Raw genomic sequence first — 25746 nt, 5'->3', positions numbered from 1 at the left:
GGCAGGCCAGAGTCGTGGATCGTGGAATAGGTAAGTATTTTTTAGCTATAGAGGGAAGAAAAGGGTGGGCTGAGGGTACATCGGAGGCAGGCCGGGAGCAGTTTGAACGGTGATCACAAATTTACCGGCAGCTACATTGCCGGTAAATTTGTAATACCGGCCCCGGCTGGTATTTTACCGGCTAGGCCGGTGAAATACCGGCCAGGTGGCAACCTTAGGCACAACACAAGGAGCATTGGTGGTGGGGGTGAGAGGCACGTACTCCTTTCTGCCTACCCCTACTCTGGGCCCTCATCACCTGATTGCCAGTTGATCTTCTGGCCACCTGCTCGTCTCCCAATCCCTTTGCCAGCATTGGTGTGCAACATGAGTATGTAAACTTCCCTAAAACTCCATCACACTTGCGGATTGGAGGCAAATTGGCTGGCCTGGTTGCCTACAGACTCAGCACTGTATGGAAATAAAATATACTTAATTCAGTCTGTCATTTTTGTTGCATTTTGCCTTGTTTCATAGCAGAACTGCTTAAGGCCCCTGAAACTAGCTCCAGGAATAGTTCTATACACAAAGAAAGAAAATGTCATTTTAAGCAACTTCCCAACATACACTATTTTTAATGGTTGTAAAATAGCTTAAAATACAATAAATGTTCCAAGCAGTGTCTGGAGGTTTATATTCTCTGCACTGCTGGTTCTCTCTTCTAAACAGAGTAGCAGAAGCAGCTGAATGAAAGACTTAAAGGAGAAAGAGAACCGATTTACTATACCATGTTAAGAGTCTGAAGCACTGCACAGAAGGGGTAAACTAATACTGTATATTGCTACGAATATCCTTTTTCATTAGGCAAAAACACTATTTGTCGTGGATTCCCCAATGCGTACCCCATACTGAATTAGGAATAAAACACGTTCTCTCCCTAGTCTACACTGTCATACATCTATTGCATCAGACAGGGTCCTTAGGCGTTTCTGCCAGCATGGGCTTCACATTCTCTATGTAATACTTCCGGGTAGCTGGTTGAGCAAGAGCAGAGATGAATGAATGAACACCAATCAAGCGACGCTTCTGAATTCTAAACCAATCATTCGTCTGGGTTCGTCAGAGAACGGCGCCAAGGTTGCCAACTCGAGGCGTGGAACGCAGCGTGTGTCGGAAGCGGGCCTGCTGAACATTGCGGGGATTACCTGCTGACGGCCTTCAACTTCCTCTTGACCAAGATGGCGGGCGACGAGCCGGGAGTGACTCTGGGACAGCCCCATTTATCCAGACAGGACTTGGCCACCTTGGTGAGTTTTATTTCTCTTTCTGTGAGTCAAGACGTTAATGTTGGGTGTCTCCTATTCTTTACCCTGAGTTTGAGGCGCAGCGTGTGCTGGGGGAGGAGGTGGGCTGCTTGTGACTGAACGAAACTCCATGGTGGATCTTTGTGGCTCGCCTTATGTCCTGGCCATGCGTTGTACAAGCACGCTGGGTACTTAGTGGGGGATTGTCCCTAAGTTCCATTATTGGATCAATTATTCCCCCAAATTCTACTTGTCCGAGCAGCTGCTTTACCGCACTCTGACAGGATTGTCCCGCTTCAGACATTGTAGAGCTGTAGGGTGTTGGGATTTGTAGTTCAGAACACCACAAGGGCCTTCCTATTTTGCCTGCTTGTTGTCTGTCATCAGCCAGTTTATTATACAGTACAGGAAGGCATTGCTGATGAGAACTTCATTTCCCATTACTACCCCAGCTTCCCAAAAGCTTTGTGATGTAGAGTTGCTGAAGAATGCTGCAATTAAGCATCAGGCAGGTTTAATTATACCTGCTACTTGTTTGTTGACATTAATTGATGGAAAGGGATATTTCCCCTTTATATTTAATATGGTGTTGAGTGATGATATTCTGCGTTCGCTTCACTAGCAAATGTAGTGCCAGCGCCGCTGCAAACCAATCGGAAATCTTAATGGCAAAAAAGCCTCAAAACAGCAATTGTAGTGTTACGAAGTAGGATACATTATAGCTGTAGTATCCGCTCTGCAACTCACAAGTTAACCAGTTCAGATGCCAGACACTAATTCAAATAATAAAACTTGACTTTTAATTAGATTGCACTGAAAAAAACACGCTGCCAGATGTACAAGACCCACTACTAGCGCTTCTCACTAGTAGTGCTGGACCATGTCCATAAAATCACATATAAAAAAAAAACATAGCGTGGCTCCGTGGGAAATCTGTAACCTCATAACGTCTCAGTTACAGATATTTTTAACAGTGTCGTGTGGAAATGTTCGTCCCTCCCTTTTATATCTCCCCCCCTTTGGGTCACCACTTCTCAGGATAAAGGAAATATACTGCCTATCTATATAGGGAGTGAGTGGGAGCTGATCCCTATGCCGCCCAACGCGTTTTGCCGGACTAGCGGCTTCTTCGAAGGGCAAAAAACCCTATAAAATTCTATACGATTGGTATGTTTCACCAAACCTACTCCACAAAGGGGACCCAAATAACTCAAAGAAACGGTTTTAGAGGACGTGGTCAGGAGGCAGATAACTGGTGGTCATGCCTAACTGTTCAACAAACATGGTCAGATATGTTTTAAATTATATCGGCAATGTCATCAAAAGATTGGCCTACGTTCCAAGACAAATATCAAGCTCCCGCAACCGAAATATTTAGATTTTATCAAATACAGCATTACATAGTCTATTTATAATAAAGACTCTCAACAACCTAACACCATATAAGAAACGTACTGTTTAAAATGCCCAACATCACGGAGACTAATAGGCCCACTATATAACTATTTAACCAACACCACCCCTATAATGGAACTTAAATACATTCAGGACTGGACCCAGGAATTACAACTAGATATGGAAGAAGCGGATTGGATAGAAGCAATAGAACAATCAAACTACTGCTCCATCAACATATATGCTAAAGAAAACTCTTAACAAGTACTGAGCAGATGGTACATGGTACCTTAAAGCACAATGGGACCCCATTGCTAACCCCTGCTGCTTCAGAAGCTGCCCGGACCAGGGCACGATGAGTCATATTTGGTGGTCCTGCCCAAAAGCACAGAGATTCTGGCGTAGAGTATACCAATTAATTTATTCAGTACTCCATATCAACTTATCCAAACACCCAGCGCAAGCAATACTCAACTGTAAAATAAAAGATATACCAGTATCCGCACATATGCTGATAACGCATATCTTTACGGCTGCAAAGCAAAATCATGGCTATCCACTACCTTACAATTTGGAGAACTGAAAGCAAAAATAAACGCAACCTTTATAAATGAGAAACTAACTAGTATCCTACAAAATAAACAAAAAAGATTTCATGTAGTGTGGGACCCCTGGATTAAATACACTTTCCCATATGGCTTTAATCAAGCCACTTTGTCATTGTAATGATACCTGATCTCCTCTAACATGCATAGGGCAAAATGAAAACTGAATACAGGTATGCTAGAATCCCAGCTGCCACATTGCTCCAACTCAACTTTAACGGACGATCTATCTGTTCATATACAGGAAACTATTTATTTTTGTTACGAGTGAATTCAGTTAACTAATCTATCATCTCTAAAGCTAACTATAGCCTTAATATATGCTCGACCAAAGAACACTCCCTACCCTTGACGATTTATCCCAACAGAAAAATAGGCTGGTGGGTTTAGCATATATTGTATAACCAAACAACCATGTGTTTCTTTTGATATAGTAGGCTATTTGATTGTATATATTTTATATACTGTAATGCTGCAAACATTACCCATGTAAATGTTTTCTTCCTACTGTGTATGCATTATACAAATGTGATGAAATCTAATAAAACACAAATGTTATAAAAAAAAAGAATTATATCTGCAATACTTCAAACAAATATAACCCCAGACCCATGGGCGGCGTTGTTTGGTAGACGAATACAGAACATATCCAGGAACCACAACAAACTGGCAACCCAAATTTGCTCAGCAACGAAATGTGTCATGGTCTCAACATGGAAACTCCCTGGCCCACAACAATTAGCAGTGGGGAGAAAAATATGGTGGGTCGCAGCCAATGATAAAAAAATCACCTTCGTTTTGAAAGATAAACTCGACAAATATGAGTTAATATGGAGCCCCTGGACTAATAAGGAAAACCTGACGCAAGATGCTCGTGCTTCACCAACTGTACAATAAACACAGTAATGGCTCTTAAATGGTAGATGGAAAGAACGACAGAAATTTAACAGAAAGTTAAAACAACATTGCAATGATTTTATTTCACTTTATTGTATTGCATATTTAATTTTTTTAAATAGTTTTAAAATAATTAAAATATAAGGTACTGTAGATAACAGATAAGTTCTGAAGAATGCCATTGTTCTACTACCATGCTTATCAGTTATCTGTTGTGAATCCTGTGCCTTTTCATCTTTGAATAGCTGCTCCCATGGCTATACAGCAGCTTTTGTATATAAACTAAAGTAGAGTTTCTGAAGCAAAGACACCAGTTGTACCAGTGCAGGAGAACAATGACCAGTAACATAAAAATTTTATTTATTTGTTTTAAATTTATTTCTTTGTAACGAAAAACTCTGCAAGCGCTCCTCTTCAGAAAACGGCGACAGGATGACGATCCATTGTGCAGAGCTCTATTTCTCCTCCCTGCCTTCTATAGGAGATGGCCAGGGAGGAGAAATCGAGCGCCGCATGATGGATCGGCGCCCTGTCGCCGTTAAAACTATCTTGGAGGGTTTTTTTTTCGTTACAAAGAAATAATTTTTTAAATCTTTTTTTATGTTACTGGTCCTTTAAAGGAACAGTAACCGCAACTAAATGGGTGTTTTAAAGTAATGAAAATATAAAGTATTGTTCTCCTGCACTTCAGAACTTAAATCTGTTATCTGCTATGTGTCCTGTGCTTGAATAGCTGCCCCCATGGCTACACAAATATTTATTTATATAACCTGTAGTAGAATTTCTGAAGCAAACACACCAGTTTTACCAGTGCAGGGAAACAGCACCTTATATTTTCATTGTTTTAAAACTATTTAATTTTTGGTGTTACTGTTCCTTTAAGCGCTGCGATTGACCATTTGGTAGCCCCTATGTAGACTGGCAGCCTAGAGGAGGATCTGTTGAGCAGTACACCTGGTTTTATAACTTGCCTGGAATTAAAAATAAGCACCTGCTTTGAGGCCACTGAGAGCAACACCAAGGGGTTGATGAGCAACATGTTACCCATGAGCTACTGGTTGGGGATCACTGACATAAACTATAATGAACCTCCTATGGTCAAAAAGTCTGCAGAATTAATTATTAATTTCAATTAAGAGAATTTTAAAAGAAAAAGAACCTCCTATTGTAAAATATAAGGGTATTCGAAGTTACTGAGGAGTTCCATGACAATTTGAAAGCAGGAGGGCCTGAGCCTAATTCTTTTATACAGGGACTCAGAGGAGGAACTATTGGAGGCTTCATTTGAGAATTCCTATGTTTGTTGTTTGTAAATGGTAGTATTTAACAAACACATCACTCATTACTCTCACTAATGTCCCTATCTGTGTACCTGCAAAGACACAAAGCAAGCAGCTTTTACATGTATGGCCAGCTTTACCCCAATATTCATGTGTGTGGATGCATCCGATTAGTTTTTTTTTTTTTATTATATATATAATGTTGGAGCTCTATGTATTTTAGCGGCTTTTCCCCACACATGTCAAGGTGAGGATCACCCAGTAAACTGACAAAAGCAATGTTTCTAGAACAGTGATATCAGCAAGTTTGCTTCTCTGCTGGACCACTGAGAAAAAAGATAAACTTCCATTATCTCCACTGTCTATAGTTAAGCCCACAATACTCTAAGAAAGAAGGAAATCATTTTAAAAAATTTGGATTATTGTTCCATAGCAGAGCAGTACAGGCATGGGATCCTTATCCGGAAACCCGTTATCCAGAAAGCTCCGAATTAGGGGATGGCTGTCTCCCATAGACCCCATTTTATCCAAATAATTGAGATTTTTAAAAATTATTTCCTTTTCATCTGTAATAATAAAACAGTACCTTGTACTTGATCCAAACGAAGGTATAATTAATCCTTATTGGAAGCAAAACCAGCCTATTGGGTTAATTTAATGTTTAAATGATTTTCTAGGAGACTTAAGGTACAAAGATCCAATTACTATATTATTATTATTATTATTAATAAAGATCTGTTATCCAGAATACCCCAGTTCCCGAGATTTCTGGATAACAGGTCCCATACCTGTACCCAGTAAATACTGGGCCTATTCTTATTTTGACTGGAATTTAGGCTCCACACAACACTTGAACTTTTTTCTGTTGAGCAAAAATAGATGCATCGTTTCAGTTTAACATACGTCCTCAAACTAGTACTAAGTACTCTGAAGTCAGCAGATAAGAATAGATAGCATTCACTGGCCAGATGACTTGTTTAAATGAAACATATTTTACATACATTCACTCACAGTTAAAAATTAATTCTATTATATACCGGCTGTTAAAGAAGACTTCTGTAAGTGTATATCATTTTTAGCATAGTCTATGCTGTCTCGTAAGAACAATACACACAGTCAGCTTTAAAAGTTTGCCAACCCTTTTGAAGTTTCAATATTATTGCATATATATATAGGAGTTAAAATATCTTTTATTTTTTTATTTTTGCACAAGTCTTAAAACTAGTTAATGAGATTGAATTAATCAAATAAGTCAAAAACCTCATTGTTTATTTATTGAGGGCAGTTATACAAAGTTGCTTAGTAATGTGTTGCAGAATTATGTGAAGCTCTAGCAGTCGTGTTTCAGTGAATGGAATGATAATCCTGTAGGAGGATGTGCTTTATTTAAAGCTCGGTGTTCGCTATCCAACTCTGATCTCAATTGTGAAAGTGTTGTAGACTGAGCAAAGGAGATCTCTGAGGACCTCAAATAAAACTTTAATTTTGCTCAACATGCTGTAAAAGATTACAAAACTATTTCTAAAGAGTTTGGACTGTACCACTTCACTCTCAGGCAGATTGTGTACAGATGGAGGCAATTCAGCACCACTATTACCCTCCCCAAGAATGGTCAACAAACAAAGATCACACCCAAAGCAAGACTTATAATTTTCCAGGACAGTGCTGTCCAACTTATTACATAGTTACATATCACAACCTGACTGTGAAGAACCCCCTACGTTGCTTCAAATGAAAGTAATTTTCCTCTAGTCTAAAGGGGTGGCCTCTGGTACGGTGATCCTCTTTATGGGTTAAAAGGTCCCCTCCTATTTGTCTATAATGTCCTCTAATGTACTTGTAAAGTGTAATCATGTCCCCTCTCAAGTGCCTTTTTGCCAGAGAAAACAAATCCAACCTTGACAGTCTACCCTCATAATTTGTCTTCCATCCCTAACTAGTTTAGTTGCACTTAGTCTCTGCACTCTCTCCAGCTCATTTATATCCCTCTTAAGGATATACAACATGTTGAAGGGCTGGATTGAATTAAAATGTCATGCAGTGAAGTGTATGTTGCCTGTGAGCAGCCTGGGGCCATTAAAATCTTTTGAAGGGCAACATCTGGCCCTCTAGTTGGACAGCTGTGCTTTGAGATTTTCAAGAACTCTGAGCTATGTCTAAGGAACTAAAGGCCTCTCTTGCTTTGGTGAATTTCCGTATTTGAATCCATCATCAAGAGAATCGCTGGACAACAATAGTGTGCATGGTGTTATTACAAGGAGAAAATCAGTACTATACAAAAAGCACATTGCTGGCTGCTTAAGTCTTTGCTAAAGACTAGAGATGAGCAACTTTTTGGCTTGAATGAAGTTGGTTATGTTACCTTACCCCATTTGTGAAATATGGTTGCTGCCTCTGAACCCCCACAATTTGTTATTGGTGGAACTATGAATTCCGTCCTCATATGTTCATGCAAATTCTGCAGAAAAGCATGCCCAAAAATGTAGGCTGTGATATGTATATAGCTTATGATATGTAAATACCTTCTGTTTTCATGCATGACTTGTATTGTAAAGGGCTTTTTGGCTCCTTTTAGCCTGTCTCACCCTAACCAGTTCGATTTCTCGGTTTCAAAAATCCAGAGCACCCAGTGTGCCTTTTACTGTTTAGTTATTTAATTTAAATAAGAACTTGTCACTGACAAAACACTTTGTCTTTTCCAGAATGTTTCTAAACTGACACCGCTCTCCCAAGAAATCATCAGCCGGCAAGCCACAATTAATATAGGTAAAGTTGCACTATATATTGATTTCAGCGAAAGAACACATTTGCATATGTACAAGTTCCCTAATACATTTGCTGTGCAACATTTAAAGTATTGGCATTCGAAATGGACAGACTTTGAGATCCATATTTGTGATGTCTAAATTCTGGAGATAGGATCTGTAGTTTTGTAGTTGAATTTGTATGTAAGTTGAAACTAGGGATGCACCGAATCCACTATTTTGGATTTGGCCGAACCCCCGAATCCTTTGTGAAACATTCGGCCGAATATCAAACCGAATCCTAATTTGCATATGCAAATTAGGGATGGGAAGGGGAAACATGTTTTACTTCCTTGTTTTGTGACAAAAAGTCACGCAATTTCCCACCCCATCCCTAATTTGCATATGCAAATTAGGATTCGGATTCAGTTCGACCGTGCAGAAGGATTCGGCCGAATCCGAATCCTGCTGAAAAAGGCCGAACCGAATCCTGCATTCGGTGCATCCCTAGTTGAAACATGTACAACTTAGACAGATGTTTGCCTTAACATAGTATTTATTTTTAGACAGATGTTTGCCTTAACATAGTATTTATTTTTACCTTTCTGTGCTCTGCAGTAGACAACACACACCAGAGGGGATTGGGGCAGGTGGTTTATTAAAGCTAAATGCTAATAAAGGCCAAGCAAACCACATTACATTACTGTAATAGCCTCTATATGTAAGTGTGAGGTGTATGTAACGTAAGGACTCCCTGTATACACTGAAAATGCAGATTTGTATACAAAAACAAGCAATAACTGATACAAGAACTAAAGAAGGCCCTGCCCAAATAATCTCACAGTCTAAAAAAAAATTGCATAACTTTGGCACCCTGCAGATGCTTTCCTCCTGAACTGCACCACACATGATCCAATACTGCCTTGTAGCTGTTAAGAAAATACACCCAGGGTGATTGGTGGCCACCATTTCTAAATGACTTTATTTGCACATGATCCCGGCCAACGAAAAGCTTGGGAGGAGAATGTCAAGAGGCCAGATACTGTAGCCTCCAGCTCAGCTGTGCTTGTCATCGTTTTATTAACTGGTACCGGTTACAGGTATGAGCAACTAAGGGCAGATGTGGGCTCATGTGTGGTGCAGTTATAGAGGCAGGCCTCTAAGGGATCCAAAGGAGGCCATACACAGGGAGATGTCACCAAACGAGTGGATTTCTCCCCGATATGCCCACATCAGAACAGAGGCCAAACGGGCAGTTCGATCGCAGGACCGCATGAATGATGTCCGATCGGCATCTGGCCGACTTTTGGGCAGATATCGACCAGGTAAACTCGACGGGGGGGGGCTCTACACACGGGCTGATAAGCTGCCAACTTTGTCTGCCGCCAGCTTTTATTGGCCCGTGTATGGGTGCCTTAAGTTACATAAATGTTTTGTTCTTTTTTTAATGGAGTACAGACCAGGTAGGTGTAGGTCTTACAGGTGCTATGGTTTTTTTCCTAGATTGTTAACTCATTAGTTTGCTTATACTATATTAAACTTTTTAGTTGCATTCTTGCACAGATATGGTACAACCCTACCCCCACCCCCAAAATTAAGCTCTGCACCTAAAATGAAATAACTTAAAGCTCATGTTTTATTTCTGTTTTTAGGCACCATAGGTCATGTAGCCCATGGAAAATCAACTGTAGTTAAAGCTATATCTGGGGTTCACACCGTCCGGTTTAAAAATGAGCTGGAGAGAAATATTACCATCAAGCTGGGATATGCCAATGCCAAGGTTAGTTTAATGCCAACCTCATTATTTTAGTTGTGTCTCAAGTTTGTGCAACAACATTGATTTCAGTAGCTTATATAAGTCTAAATATTATATATTAACTTGAAGTGACTTACACAGAGTGCAGATTGTTGAACAAGAACAGCATCAGTTTTTTCCAAGCAATGCCACTTTTTTGGGCTGATGGATATCTCTAACTCACAATAGCCAAAATAACCATTGTTAAATGACTATTGAATAACAGGGCGATATATATATATATATATATATATATATATATAAATGATGAAGGATCCGCACTCTCATTTTCAAAGTATAACAACTTTTATTTATCACATTACAATCCGACGTTTCGGTCCCTCCTGGGGACCTTTCTCAAGGATCCCCAGGAGGGACCGAAACGTCGGATTGTAATGTGATAAATAAAAGTTGTTATACTTTGAAAATGAGAGTGCGGATCCTTCATCATTTATACTACAATTATTGATCAAGCACCTCCAATCAATTACTGTCAGAGGTGCGGGCACTCCAAGAAATTATTATATATATATATATATATAAATATAAACATGCATATGGTCTGACAAGATGATATATTTACTGCCCAACCAACTCTCGGTATGTAAACAACCTTTGCAGATAGATTTTTAAATTAGGAATAGCATATTATAGATGTGGAATGTATATGAAGCGTTTTCGCTTTTTAAGGTTGGTTTCCGATGTATGCATGTTATCTATAAGGAATGTTGGTTTGTCTGCAGCATTTTTTAGGAGTCATGGAGAACTGGCACCATGCGATTTAAAATGCTAGAAACTGACCCATTTTACTGTTTAACTAATGCTGAATACCATTTTAGATTTACCAACTTGATGATCCTAGCTGTTCTCGACCGGAATGCTATCGATCGTGTGGCAGCAGCACTCCAGATGAGTTTCCAACCGATATACCTAACACCAAGGGCAACTTTAAATTGGTCAGGTAATTTGAAGCAGATCTTTTCTTTTGTGAATGCATTTGAAGGATTACTTTCGTCCTCGAAGTAAACACAAAATATCTGCATGATATTGATATTCATTGAATAATTCACTGCCTGTAGTTTGGCAACACGTGTGCGGTCATTTGTCAAAGCAGCAGAATAGCAATACATATAACAGTGCCATCTTGCAGACAGCTGTATTTCACAGTGCTGGGTATCTGTGCTATGAGAGTTTCCCAGTGCTGTTATATGGAAGCATGTAACAGCTCCAGGAACCAGGCCATAGCATAGTAATTGCTAGGATGTTTTACATTAAGTATTTTGGGGCTTCATAAAACACACCATTTGGAGATTCAGTCTGAAGAAGGGACTATGTAGGCTTAATGTAATTTAAAATAAAGTAAAATAGTTAATGCTACTGGAAAGTCTTAGGGTTAGTTTAAAAATTGAGACAGTCCCAGTTACTCTGCCTTTTCCATCTTTGTGGTGTCCCAGGGATAGAAAATACTAGGCAGTAGAGATTGGGACAACTCCACCTTCTACCATTTCATTTTCCTCCTACTTTCATGATTGTGAGCAGACTGATTTAATATTTTTATCCTATTAATTAATGGTCATTTTAAATTAATTACATTAGCCTAATCAACGTATGCAAAGATATTTATTACTATTTATTAAGCACTGCACTTTATATCACTACGGTTCTATTAATTAATCACTCATTTTTAATAATGGTTTAAAGTCCTTTTCAGTGTTGTAATTGACCTTTATTCACTGATTTTAGAAGTCAGTTTGCACATCAATTTAGCGAGGATAGAACCCATTTAGGGGACCTTGTAATTCATTGGTAATAATTGTGTGATTTTTCATTTAATTTTTCAATTAATTTAATTGAATCAATTGATTTTAAACTCACTGCACTTTAAAATAGATCGATTGATTTATTAAGTGATTGGTTTAATTCGATTGATAACCACTGGTGGTTTTTTAGAGGTTTTGCTATACCGATATTTAATGAATCATAATTTATTGTGGGTTGTTAAAGGTGTAACTATAACCTTTTTTTTGTGACCTGTATGAGTTAATTGGATTAAGCGGGGTACTTTTTTCTTTTCTAACATTACTGGAAAGTCCAGTACAACTTCTGAGTATGGGATGGAAATTATATCTGCAGTTTATTCGTGTATATGATCATAATGGTTTTCTTAAGCCAGTACTACTATGCTGCTGCCCACAGTACCATTTCTTTCTGCTGTCTGTAGTTTCCCTTTACTCCTAAGGAGCACGTGTGCTTGCAGCACTCCTGCTCATTAATAGGCTGTTGTAGTATGTTCTTGGTGTTTTACTTTATTCTCAGTTGTACCTGCAAGGCTGACCCAGCCTGTACAAAAATGTTAGATTAGATATTGGGTGCAGGCAGGCACAGAAGCTCTGAGCCTTCAGCACTTGCTGCATTAAAGGAGAAATAAAGGTACAATCACTTGATTATAATCACTTAGCTGTAGAAGCTGGGCAGGTGCATGAGCAGTTTAGTGAAATGGCTGGCTTTTTGGGCCTAAGTTTGACTTGGCACATGTGCCTGGCTTGAATGTAGTCTCTCAGAGGCCTGTGCCGCCCCTTTGTCAGTTACAAGTTACATATTTGTGCCTTGGCAAAGCTACTAGCCACACCACTCCATGCAGGAAAAGTCTTCATTTTTATTAGAACGTTTGAGATTATTATACAGAATAAAGATGCACTGAATCGAGGATTTGCTTTTATGATTCTATGGAAGCATTCTGCTTAATCGAATCCAAACTCTTAGTCTTGTGATAAGAAAATTAGAGTTTGGGATTTGGCATTTGCTGTAATTTTTTAAATAATTGAGATTTGTTGCCTCCCAAAAACGAAAGAAAGAGAATTATTACCGTTATGTACAGAATAAAAGATTATACGTGTGTATGGCTTAAAGGAGAACCAAACCCTTGAACCCCCCCCCCCTACACTGCTCACTTCAGTGCCCGCAGTATTCATTTTTTTCTAAGAAGTTTAGAATTGCGCAGCGTAGTTCAAAGGCGACATCTTCTGTCTTCTGATCCTCTTGTGTGGAGCATCGACACAGATTTTGGAGGAGCGTGTGCAGTTAAATCTATGTCTTGAATCTGCTTCTACTGAGCATGCTTCTGCAAGATCCGTGTCAGCAACTGTCAGAGGAGGATGAGAACACATCCTAGCAGGTGGGCAGAAAGGAGACATTTAAAAAGAATAAATATTGAAGGGGGGACAGTGAAGTGAACAATGGAGAGGGTGGAGGAGGTCACGGCTTTACTTCTCCTTTAAATGGTAGGCTCTCCTAGGCAGGTTCCAACATCTTGCTTTTTTCTCTTGCATCAGCTGCTTAAACTTTGTTACTTTGTATGTATTTTTATTTATTGCAGTGTTTGTTAACCTGTTTGTACTGTTACTGTATTGTGAAAATGTGCCGTGCGTCATATACAGATGCATATATAGATGTTGATACTACAGTAATCTGAGTTTTTTGGTGAAAAATCCGGAAAAAAAAATCATGAAAATAGGACAAAAAGCTAATTTTCGGGAAAATGTAACAATAAATAAGCGTAAAAAACCCGAGCGGATTTGATCGTAGTTTGTAACAGAAAATATTGAGACAAATTTCGGACTTTGATAAATAACCCCTCCAAGTGTTGTGAAGGGTATATGGAGAAGGAGGAAGATAGACTATAGTCAGAAGCTTGGACCAATTGGGAAGAAGTGTAAAAGGGGGCTCTCTGACTTAACATTTAGTATGTTATAAAATGGCTAATTCTAAGCAACTTTTCAATTGCCATTTATTTCTGTTATAGTTTTTAGAATTATTGTCTTTTTTGGACTCTTTCCGGCTATCAAATGGGGGTCACTGACCCTATCTGGTATTAGTATTTTACTCTGTAGTACTCCTCTTTCTTTTCATATTTCAGTCTCTCTTTCAGATCAGTGCATGGTTTCTAGGGTAATATGGATGCTAGCAACCAGATTGCTGAAACTGCTAATTGAAGAGATGCTGAATAAAAAGCTAAATAACTAAAAGCCTCACACGCAAAAAATGTAAAACAATTATAAATTGTCTCAGAATATCACTATATCAGGGGTGCCCAAAAGGTAGATCAGGATCTACCAGTAGAGCTTAAGTATGGGCTCTCCTGATCTACATCATACTCCATGGTTTAAAGGTGAACAACCCCTTTAAAGGGCAACTAAAGCTTAACTAAAGAAATAGGGCAGAAATGTTGTGCATTTTGCAGCCCTTTAGCAGTAAAGATCTGTGTCTTCAAAGTAGGCATACACTGAATCCAGGATTTGGTTGGGGATTCTGCCAGGATTCGGTTCTGTATTTGGTAGAATCTTTCGTGAACGATTCGGGGGTTGGCCGAATCCAAAATAGTGGATTTGTTGCTTTCGTATTCCAAAGATGCCCCAGTAGTTCTCCATCTTCTTTCTGCAGATTGACTGCACATGCTCAATATAGGCTGAAGCACATATAAGGCTGATTAGTAAATAATTCAGATTATTGCTACGTTTCAGCACAGAAACCAGTGCAACTAGCATCAAAATTAATAATCAGTCCAGTAGCATCAGCTTATATTACAAATGAACGTCATTTATTTTTTTTGCTTAGTTTCTCAATAGCTACTCAAAGCAAACTGAGCATGTGAGTGTCATGAACACTCGTAACAAATATCAAGATAAGAAATTCTTGTGACAACTTTGAAGGCCTGGATTATTACTAATATAGAGATGCTGAGCCTTTAGGCTGGTTCAATAAATATATATAAAATATATAAATGTATATAAAATATGGCATTTTTAGGGTTTAGTTCTCCTTTAACCACAACAAAGAGGGTAATGACATGTGCTACCTGGAAGATGCATGACTTGTCCCAGTTTATTCTTAGACCTGAAAAGAACCCAGACTAACCAGCTTTATATATGATTTCCATTAGGTCTTCATTACAAAGTGAAAAGTGCTTCTTAACTGTGTCTGTTCTCCGTTTTGTAGTATATTGTATAAAATGCATTTTACAACCATGGAGGTGTTTTGCTGATATGAGTAATGCACACTTTTTTTCTTGCATGGCAGACATGTTTCATTTGTGGATTGCCCAGGCCACGATATTTTGATGGCTACTATGTTAAACGGGGCTGCTGTCATGGATGCAGCTTTGCTGTTAATAGGTGAGTATTTGGTATTTTAAAATTTGTCTTGATTTGAAGACTTGTGTTCTGTCTGTATATGTTAAGTATGCAAACACAAACGAGTAATTGGCATGAAGGTGGCAATGTCCTTTGGATATTGTATGGTCCGGGCCAAGCATTTGGATGGATCACTAGACAAGTGGCATCTTTCAGATTTTCAAATTAGATAATCTATTTTTGACACTCTTTTTGTGGTGAGCGTACCGCTGTCGATTCAAACACAATTAAATGCAGGGGTGTAACTATAGAGGGGTAATTGAAGGTGAACAACCCCTTTAAACACCATTAAACACTTTTTTATTTTTAAAATGTATTTATTTTTTTCAATTCAGTTGGTTTCGGATAGATAGAGAAATAAAGACTTTTTCCAATTATTTTCTATTTGTTTTTTCTAATATTGAAGTGTAAAGTTTAATTTTTCACCTTCTGAAGCAGCTCTGGGAGGAAGGGGGGGTCGCCGACTCATTAACTGTTCTAATAAGGGATGCACCGAATCCACTATTTTGAATTCGGCCGAACCCCCGAATCCTTTGCGAAAGATTCGGCCGAATACCGAACCGAATCCTAATTTGCATATGCAAATTAGGGATGGGAAGAGTAAAACATTTTTTACTTCCTTGTTTTATGACAAAAAGTCACATGATTTCCCTCCCACCTCTAATTTTGCATATGCAAATTAGGATTCGGTTCCCCCGGGCAGAAGGATTTGTCTGAATCCGAATCCTGCTGAAAAAGGCCAAATCCCGAACCGAATCCTGTGTTCAGTGCATCCCTAGTTCTAAATTGATACATTAAATTGATACATTTGTTATCTTTGTCCCTGCTGAGCAGAAGCTCTGAATTTCATTAAAGGCAGCTGTTAGAATTGATACAATAGTTGCTAATACTCCACAGATACTGCTGAAATTTGCATCAATTGAATGTAGCAAATTGGATCCTGGGTCACTCAGCTGCCTGACTGAAAAAAGATAAACATTACACTTCAAACTTAAATTTTGGGAAAAAAAGTAAAAATAAAAGATGAAAAGTAACTGAAAAAAGTCTTTGTTTATGTTGAACAATCTGAACCTCGCAAAACTGTTTGGAAGGTGAACAACCTTTTTAAAGGAGAAGGAAACCCGTTCGGCGCAAAACTCCCCCCCCCCCCCCCGCACATGTCCCTAACTTGTTAGTCACCCCTCCATGCAGGTCTTCTCTTGCCGAGTTCACGGGCGCCATCTTCGTCCGAGCGCACTTCTTCCTATACTGATCGGGTTTGGCAGTGCATGCGCAGTAGGAGGCATTTGCCAGTTGGATCTACTGCGCATGCGCCCGAATTTCACAAAGTTTCAGATTTATTTTTTCGGAAACTTCAGCGCATGTGCAGTAGATCCAACCGGCAAATGCCTCCTACTGCTCATGCGCCGCCAAATACAGGAAGAAGAGCGATCGGATGAAGATGGCGCCCGTGAACTCTGCAAGAGAGGACCTGCATGGAGGGGTGACTAACAAGTTAGAGGCATTTGCCCGGGGGGGGAGTTGGGCCTACAGGGGGGGACAGGGGTTTTCCGCCAAAAGGGTTTCCTTTTCCTTTAAGAGCTATTCTGCTGACATCCAGTGAAGACTGACTTCCAGTTGTACCAGAAATAACTATAGGATTCTAAAATAAAATTATTATTTGGCATTCTTATATTTTGATGAAAATATTTTCTTCATTTTTCTTTTATTATTTACCCGGAGATCTTACTTTATACTAAATAAGAAAATTTGGTAAGCGTTCAACTGCATGCCCACTTGTTGTGTTTGTCTTTCTCCATAGCTGGCAATGAGTCCTGTCCACAGCCTCAGACATCAGAACACTTGGCTGCTATAGAAATCATGAAATTAAAACACATACTAATTTTACAAAACAAGATTGATTTGGTTAAAGAAAGTCAAGCCAAAGAACAGTATGAGCAGATCCTTGCATTTGTACAAGGTAAGACTAAATATTTCAAATTTCCTTTAAGGGTATAGTATATATTTTCTGGGATGCTTCAGACCCAGGGTTTTCCTGGAAAAGGAATCTTTCTGTAATTGGGATCACTATATCCTATAAATCATTTAATCTTCAATTAAAACCAATAGGAGGGTTTTGCCAGCAATATGGATTTGTGCAGCTTGGTTATCATTAAAGGAGAACTAAACCCCCCCCCCCGTTAATCAAAAATCCCCATCCCCTTCCATCCATTGTCCCCACTCACTGCTTTCTCCCTCCTTAGTAACTCAGTGGAAAAAGCATCCCTGTCATGTACCTTGGCATAATTATGTAGACTAGCGCAGCGGAGCTCTCCGGCGCCATCTTCTGTATCTTCGAATACCAGAATGGTCCCAACTGTGCATGCACGTAAAAGCACTTCAGCGAGGAATGATGTAGAGAGTGATATTCTGAGACACAAGGGTGATCCTGGTGCTGATGATGGGAGTGGGTCAAAGGGGAGGGGCCTACTTAAAAACCAGACATTCAGCTCTTAAAGTTACAGGAGGCGCCTTTTTGTCCCCCCCTCGTAACTGGCCACTCACTGCCATCTGAAGCAAGACTCTCACTTTGCCTAATGGCAGGAGCAAGCCGTACTGATGCATCTGTTCCGTTGCCTTGCCAATCAAAAGCAGCAAAAATTGTACAATTTTCCATTTATCACAATCTGCAAAGATGTCATTTTTAAGCAAAGCTAATCGAGGTTTAAAACATATCTAACTGTACTTAATCAACAGGCACCGTTGCAGAAGGAGCACCTATCATTCCAATCTCTGCTCAGCTAAAGTACAATATTGAAGTAGTTTGCGAATACATAGTCAAGAAAATCCCTGTGCCTCCACGAGACTTCATTTCTGAGCCCAGGCTCATCGGTAAGTAGCTTCGTTAACTTTTTACAAGAAATATTTTTCAATATTATGTAGTAAACCATTTGTTCCCGTTTCAAACACAGTAAAGCAATATTGAAAATCTTGAAAGGCTTAATTAAAAACTCCAAAATACTAATACTATGGGTGTAGAATTTGTTGGTATGTCTCCTCATTTTATTTTCTCTGTCTGCTTCTAACTTGATTCTTGGTGGAAATGCGTGATATAAATATTTTTTCAGTTATTAGATCTTTTGATGTCAACAAGCCAGGATGTGAAGTTGATGACCTTAAAGGTGGTGTGGCTGGTGGCAGTATTCTTAAAGGGGTATTAAAGGTAAGGAGACTTTGTATTTGTGTTTCTTTTTGCTTCTTGCCACTATTTTTATGCTAATCTGCATAGAAAACAGAGCCTCATGGTAGAGTTCTGCAGTGGGTCTGGTACCCGTGGGTTACCCGCAAATACCTGCGGTACCCTGCGGGTAGAAGTTCTGGGTGCAGGTACAGACGTGGGTCGGCGGCACTGGTCGTGCTGCGGGTCTTCTCAATAGCGATATTTACTCCTTTTTTTCTGATCACGTCTACTTCCGATGATGTCACTTCCAGTTTAAAATGACAGCACTTCCTGTTTCTTGATGGTCAGCAGGTCCGGGTTGCAGATAAGTTACTTGAGGGTCGTGTAGTGGGTCCAAACGGCTAAGAATGCGGGTCCGGATAGCAGGTTGCGGGTATGGGTTCCAAAAAATGGACCCGCATAGGACTCTACCTCATGGTTCTTTTCTAATGTCTAGCAATGGAAACACTGGCTTGCCATTTGATATTTATTCTCCCCTTTTATAGAAGAGTTTATTTGTAATAAGGTAGATTTAAAGGAGATTCATTGATAAGTGCAATAAATCTTAAATATAAACAAAATAATGTTTGTGCAATCCTGCAGCAAAGGAGGGTTCTAGCAATTTTGTCATTTATAATGGCCTCTTTTGTATGAGAGAGTACGATGTAATACATTGGCTTAAAGGACCAATAAGGTTAAGTAACGTTCTGTTTTATATGAGAGGTATTCATTATACAGTCCTGTAGCGAATGTCATCTGCATCTTAGAGATATCTGTAGAAATAAGTCAAATCAACTGGACTTGCTGTGTTTTTCTTGAAGACGTTTCGCCAGTCATTGAACTGGCTTTCTCATTCTCAATTTCTGAATTGAGAAATCCAGTCGGAGGACTGGTGAAACGTCTTCAAGAAAAACACAGCAAGTCCAGGTGATTTGACTTATTTCTACAGATATACCATGACCTGGATGAATGAGAATATTCACAAACGCTTCTTTAAGATGTAGCTTTCATAATACTTTATTTTGGACAGGAAGCATATCTGATTCGTTGAATTGCTTGATCTGTTACAACTTGTACTTTTGTGTCCCTTTGTGTAGTGCAAATGTTGTTCAGGTATCCCTTACATTTAACAGGTTATACTTTTGGAATATTTGGAGAACAATGTTTCCTCTCTTGCCTTAGTTGGCAGTCAGGCCTTTCTCAGCACTGCTTACGTTTTCTCTAAGGAGGTCCGCTCTACAGTTTACAAATCTCTGCCCTGTTGGGTGTATTAAATGCAATAGACACTTCTTAACTGACAACACTTTTCCTTTGTAACTTGAAAATTCTAAATAAAGACATATTGGAAAACATAACATGTAAACAAAGTAAAGCCAACAATATGCATTTGAAGAGAATACATATTCTTAAATAGTCTTAAATAATTGTTGACATAAAAAGGCAATACACAGAAACCAGGAAGCCATATTTATGTATGGTTTGAACTATTCTTTCTTCACAGTGAGTTGACATTGGTTTATTTCTACACAGGTGGGGCAAGAAATTGAAGTTCGGCCTGGAATTGTCTCAAAAGACAGCGAAGGGAAACTCATGTGCAAGCCAATTTTTTCCAAAATTGTGTCTTTGTTTGCAGAACACAATGATCTACAATATGCAGCTCCTGGGGGCCTTATAGGTAAGACATATTGTTGCCTACACCTTATATACTTTATAGGATACTTTGTCCCAGTGGAATACAAGAAGTCCTCTGCACTCAACCCATTATCAATATATTTAAGACACTGAGACATTTTGTGCAAACAGCTACTAAAAAATGCCTTACCCTTTAAATAAAATAGGGATTGTTTCTCCAGATTTTGCAATATATTTAAGCTGGCCAACTACGTCAAAGTCATCCCATATCTGGCCAGTCCTACACTCAATTTTCATCTGATTCATGAAAAATTCTATTGCTTCATTATAGATTTGACATTTTTATACAGGAGCAGTCCATGTTGTAGCCACACCCTTCCCAGCTATAGTCAGGTAATCCCACTGGTGTCTAATAAAAGGGAAGCCAAGTTTGGGAGTTTTACTTTGAAAGCAGCAAGTAAATTTCAGGTAAAATTAGTCCCTTTGTAAAATGTATAATGAAGCAATAGAATTCTTAATGAATCAGATGAAAATTGAGAGTAGGACTGGCCAGATATGGGATGACTTTGACGTAGTTGGCCAGCTTAAATATATTGCCATATACAATACATGGTTAATGTATCCGCATACTCTACTGTGTCGAATGTATACTACTAATACTGTTGGTTATATTGAACATATCATGCATTATATTTCCAGTTTTCATTCCCCTCATGTATATATAACTGTGTTATTTCGGTGAAAATTGGGCACTCCCTTACCTTTCCTCTCTCTTCCTTCCATTTGGAATAAGGTGTTGGTACCAAGATTGATCCAACCTTGTGCCGCGCTGATCGTATGGTGGGTCAGGTTTTAGGAGCAGTTGGTGCTCTGCCTGAAATTTTCACTGAGCTGGAAATCTCTTACTTCCTTTTGCGACGACTTCTTGGTGTGCGCATGGAGGGGGATAAGAAGGCTGCGAAGGTCTGTAACCAAAGCCCCATTAATAGTTTTTTGTGTCCCCGACTGTTTGTTGCCCCCTTGACATTAACTTTGTTTTATTACTTCTTTTACTTCTTGCAAAAACAGCCCAAGGGGTTATACACTGTTATATAATATCATGGCTACATTTTCTGTAAAATACAAAGATACTTAATTTTGGGGCAATACAGTTGTATTTCACATAAAACCAAAAACAAAACATGTGTTAAAACAGTTTATACACTACTGACCTCACAGCTTTATTATAATTCGGATAATGAACGCTTCTCTCCTTAGGGACAGAGGGACTAAAACATTTATTTTTTTGGTCTAGAGTCATGAGGTATACAACATATTTGGGGCGAATGCAATAAAAGTCGCAAAGAGCAAAAGAATTTGCACCAATAAGAATAAAAATCCACATCTCGCAATGTAATATTGTTCCTTAAACTGTTATTGCATTGCGAATTTTAATTGCACACTCTTAAGAGGTGCGTGAAGGTGTCGTAATATTTTGGAGCAAACATAACGACTTTTTCAGTGAGAAGTTTTATTACATTTACTGCACATTGGCGCAAACGGTCTTCCGCTGTCAGAAGTGGTCGCTAAACAATTTTCTGGGTTCGCAAAAGCTATAAAATTTGTTCGTGCAAAGGCATAACTTTTTGCATTGCGAATAGTTTTTCCATTACCGACTTTTATTACTTTCCCCTGATTATGTTTGCTGAATTGCTTCACATGCTGCTGTCTGACAGAATCCTTTTATATTGTATTTTAGGTACAAAAGCTATCTAAGAATGAGGTTCTGATGGTCAACATTGGCTCTTTGTCCACTGGTGGTCGTGTAAATGCAGTCAAAGCTGATTTGGCTAAAATTGTCCTGACAAATCCAGTGTGCACAGAAGTAGGAGAGAAAATTGCCCTTAGCCGAAGAGTGGAAAAACATTGGCGGTAAGATATGTATTTAAACATTCCACACGCCAGGAACTTGTGATTTTTATAAGAGTGAAAAATACATTGTTCTTCTCAGTAAATGCAGGTAAAGGGTTCACGGGAAAACATGTTTTTGTTTTTTAAAATGCAAAAGGAAAAACAAAAGGGAACACTTCTCCTCGCTCACCTGCACGCGTAATTCAGCAAACCTGTGTGCTTGCACGCAGAAGGCCCCCGGTCCAGGCCAAAAACACATAGAAACAGAACAGAAGTTGCGGAGCATGTCGGCAGCTGAATCATAAAAGCTTCATTTATTGTAGATAGTTAAAAACATAAGTATCATAATAGTGACATGTACCCCTACGCTTGACGCGTTTCGTGGCGTCTCGCCACTTCCTCAGCTTCTGAGGAAGTGGCGAGACGCCACGAAACGCGTCAAGCGTAGGGGTACATGTCGCTATTATGATACTTATGTTTATGTTTTTAACTATCTACAATAAATGAAGCTTTTATGATTCAGCTGCCGACATGCTCTGCAACTTCTGTTCTGTTTTTTAAAATGCATCTGTTTATAATGCTGCTCTAGCAGCAGAATTCTGAATTAAAATCAGTTTTTCCAAAAGACCAAACGTTTTATTTAATTTTTAGTCTGACATGGGGCTAGACATATTGTCCGTTTCCCAGGTGCCCTCGGTCATTTGACTTGTTCTCTGATAAACCTCAGTCACTCTTTACTGCTACACTGCAAGTTGGAGAGATATAACCTCCTTGTACCCCAGGACCAGGCAGACACAATGACCTGAGATGGTCATCTGTACACCAATATTACAACTAAAAAATTATACTTTCTGGTTCAGGAATAACATTATATATGGTAGAGTGAATTATTTGCAATGTAAACCGTGTAATTTAGAAATAAAAACAACATCATAAAAATCACTGATCAGGCATTATATCTCACCCATAGTGTCCTGATTAGAATACGGAGTTAATGTCCCCTTCTTCCATCTACTTAACTAGACTGAGAAAAACATAATTATGTGAGTCCAGAAGGCCTACTCACATAAATTAAGACACAGTAAGGCTGGCATAAATTCAGTACATTCAGTACACGGGCTCCTTGGATGAGAGCAAAACCTCTACCTCATTACGTTCTTACGTTACAGTGGCCCTCTGGCACCTGTCAGGCCGGCCACTAAGTGGTGCTAAATGAATCTCCTCTTCAGCAGCAACTCCAGACATAGACTCATGTCTATGGGCTGTATGTGGATACTGTGTTTTTTTGGGTGTCCTCTCAGAGAAGGTAAGGCACCTCTGTTCTTATTGGACTCCTTTTCATCAATCCATTTGTGGCCCCTTTAAATGACCAGAGGAGAATTTTTTTTTTTTTTTTTTTTAAAAACACTTTTTGGAGGCTGGGTGTGTAAGCTTTGAAGATCATGGGCTGAACCCAGAGAGAATAGGGCTAAACCAGGGGTCCCCAACCTTTTTTACCGGTGAGCCACATTCAAAAATAAAGAGTTGGGGAGCAACTCAGGCATTTAAAAAGTTCCTGGGATGCCAAATAAGGGCTGTGATTGGCTACTTGGTGCCCCCTATGTGGACTGGTAGACTACTGGAGGCGCTATATAGCAGCACAACTGGTTTGTAAGCAACCAAAACCAGAAATCTAAAAATAAGCAACTGTTTTGAGGTCACTGGGAGCAACATCCAAGGGGTTGAAGAGCAAGATGTTGCTTGCGAGCTACTGGTTGGGGATCACTGGTTTAAACTCTGCCTTCATGGTTACATAGCCTTAAAAGCTATTGTTAATTCTATTGTACAGTATATGACAACATTTTAGTGCCCGCTTGATGTATCTTAAGTTGAAATGAAAATCGGTAACTGTATTTACATGATTATAATTCTGTTTTGTGTCTTTGAACTTCATAAACATTTTAGTAATGTTTGTTTTTTTTATTCTTTTTGCAGTTTGATTGGATGGGGCCAGATTAGACGAGGAGTGACAATCAAGCCAACAGTAGAAGATGACTAGGCGTCAAGCAGACACCAGCATTATCAAAATGTTTTTAGAAGAAACTCGCCCTATACTTATTCAGGAATTGGATTAACGAAATCACCGCAGCAAGACATTTACATTTATGGTCCCATTTTCTAATTTATAGTCGAGTTGTTCTCAGCCTGAGAATTGCTCTTCGCTTTCTACACATGCCTTTTGGCATGTAACTCCTAAAACTGTATGCTTTTGTTACAGAGTAACATTCTTCCTGAAGTGTCCATTGGCTTCGGGACTTCACCCATAAATAAATGTCAATAAAATAAACTTTAAAAGACAAAACTAGTCTCCATGGCTTTTTTTTTTTTTTTAATACAGTTTGGACAAAAGTATATAAATGTAAGCAGGATTAGTGATCGGGCCGAGACCCCGAATTTTATCGCTAAATAGCAAAAGTGTTGTGTTTTTGCCGACATTTGTATAGATAACACACTGGAAGGAGGTGATTTACTGTTCCATACAATCACAGCAACTAAAATAAATGGACCCAGCAATTGATCTTTTGGCAAACCTTTACTTTTTTGCCAATATCTGTACCAGTATAATTCAGTATTTGGTTCTATAACCTATATTAATCCCTCAAACATGAGTCTTGGCAATGCATGTCTTCAATTGGTTACTGAAAGTTCTGCACTTAGAACTAGGGATTCCGCCAAATAATGAATCATTTATTTGCATATGCGAATCACGGCCAGGAAGGGTAAAAGAGAACTGCGCTTGCAGCTAAAGATTTGTGACTTCCTTGTTTGTGTGATGAAGAGTCCTGTGATTTTAAAGGGATCGGAAAACATGTTTTTTTTTTCAAAATGCATCAGTTAATAGTGCTACTCCAGCAGAATTCTGCACTGAAATCCATTTCTCAAAAGAGCAAACAGATTTTTTTATATTCAATTTTGAAATCCCACATGGGGCTAGACATTTTGTCAATTTCCCAGCTGCCCCTGGTCATGTGACTTGTGCCTGCACTTTAGGAGAGAAATGCTTTCTGGCAGGCTGTTTTTCCTTCTCAATGTAACTGAATGTGTCTCAGTGGGACATGGGTTTTTACTATTGAGTGTTGTTCTTAGATCTACCAGGCAGCTGTTATCTTGTGTTAGGGAGCTGCTATCTGGTTACCTTCCCATTGTTCTTTTGTTTGGCTGCTGGGGGGGGGGTGATATCACTCTAACTTGCAGTAAAGAGTGATTGAAGTTTATCAGAGCACAAGTCACATGACTTGGGGCAGCTGGGAAATTGACAATATGTCTAGCCCCAGGTCAGATTTCAAAATTGAATATAAAAAAAATCTGTTTGCTCTTTTGAGAAATGGATTTCAGCGCAGAATTCTGCTGGATAAGTACTATTAACTGATTCTTTTTGGAAATTTTTTTTTTTCCCATGACAGTATCCCTTTAAGGATTTGGAATCGGTTCTGCCAAGCACTTGGATTTGGCTTAATGTGAATCATACTGAAAGGCAGATTCGGTGCATGCTAGCAGAGGTATGGGATCCGTTCTCCAGAAATTTCTGAATTATGGAAAGGGGCGTCTTCCTTAGACTCCATTATAATCAAATAATCCACATTTTTAAAAATGATTTCCTTTTTCTCTTTAATAATAAAACAGTAACTTGTACTTGATCCAAACTAAGATATAATTAATCCTTATTGGAAACAAAACAAGCTAGTTGGGTTTATTTAATTTTTAAATGGTTTTCTAGTAGACTTAAGGTATGACGATCCAAATTACGGAAAGACCTGTTCTCCGGAAAGACCCAGGTCCCATTCTGGATAATAGGTC

General features: G+C 39.0%; 1 protein-coding gene across 3 annotated transcripts; it reads left to right on the top strand.

Annotated features, from left to right (window-relative positions):
* Positions 1–24250, top strand: eif2s3.S (eukaryotic translation initiation factor 2 subunit gamma S homeolog). Of its 3 annotated transcripts, none has more exons than XM_018248064.1 (13): positions 1–30; positions 1014–1286; positions 8163–8226; positions 9857–9984; positions 10839–10960; positions 15076–15170; positions 16990–17148; positions 17925–18059; positions 18296–18390; positions 19918–20062; positions 20813–20982; positions 21758–21930; positions 23884–24250. In XM_018248064.1, the coding sequence occupies exons 2-13, from the start codon at positions 1218–1220 to the stop codon at positions 23945–23947; spliced, it is 1419 nt and encodes a 472-aa protein (XP_018103553.1). In that variant the 5' UTR covers positions 1–30; positions 1014–1217; the 3' UTR covers positions 23948–24250.
* Positions 24251–25746: the final 1496 nt, after the last annotated feature.

The sequence above is a fragment of the Xenopus laevis genome, chromosome 2S (genome assembly GCF_017654675.1).
Source record: "Xenopus laevis strain J_2021 chromosome 2S, Xenopus_laevis_v10.1, whole genome shotgun sequence".
Classification (NCBI taxonomy): Eukaryota; Metazoa; Chordata; class Amphibia; order Anura; family Pipidae; genus Xenopus; species Xenopus laevis.
The sequence above is the reverse complement of the archived record's forward strand: the minus strand, read 5'-3'. Positions and strand labels throughout refer to the sequence as shown.

Excerpts from the sequence above, each read along its gene's own strand:
- eif2s3.S (XM_018248064.1), top strand. The coding sequence starts at position 1,218 with ATGGCGGGCGACGAGCCGGGAGTGACTCTGGGACAGCCCCATTTATCC. Across the intron at positions 15,171-16,989 it reads TGCAGCTTTGCTGTTAATAG|CTGGCAATGAGTCCTGTCCA; the intron begins GTGAGTATTTGG and ends CTTTCTCCATAG. Across the intron at positions 18,391-19,917 it reads TTCTTAAAGGGGTATTAAAG|GTGGGGCAAGAAATTGAAGT; the intron begins GTAAGGAGACTT and ends ATTTCTACACAG.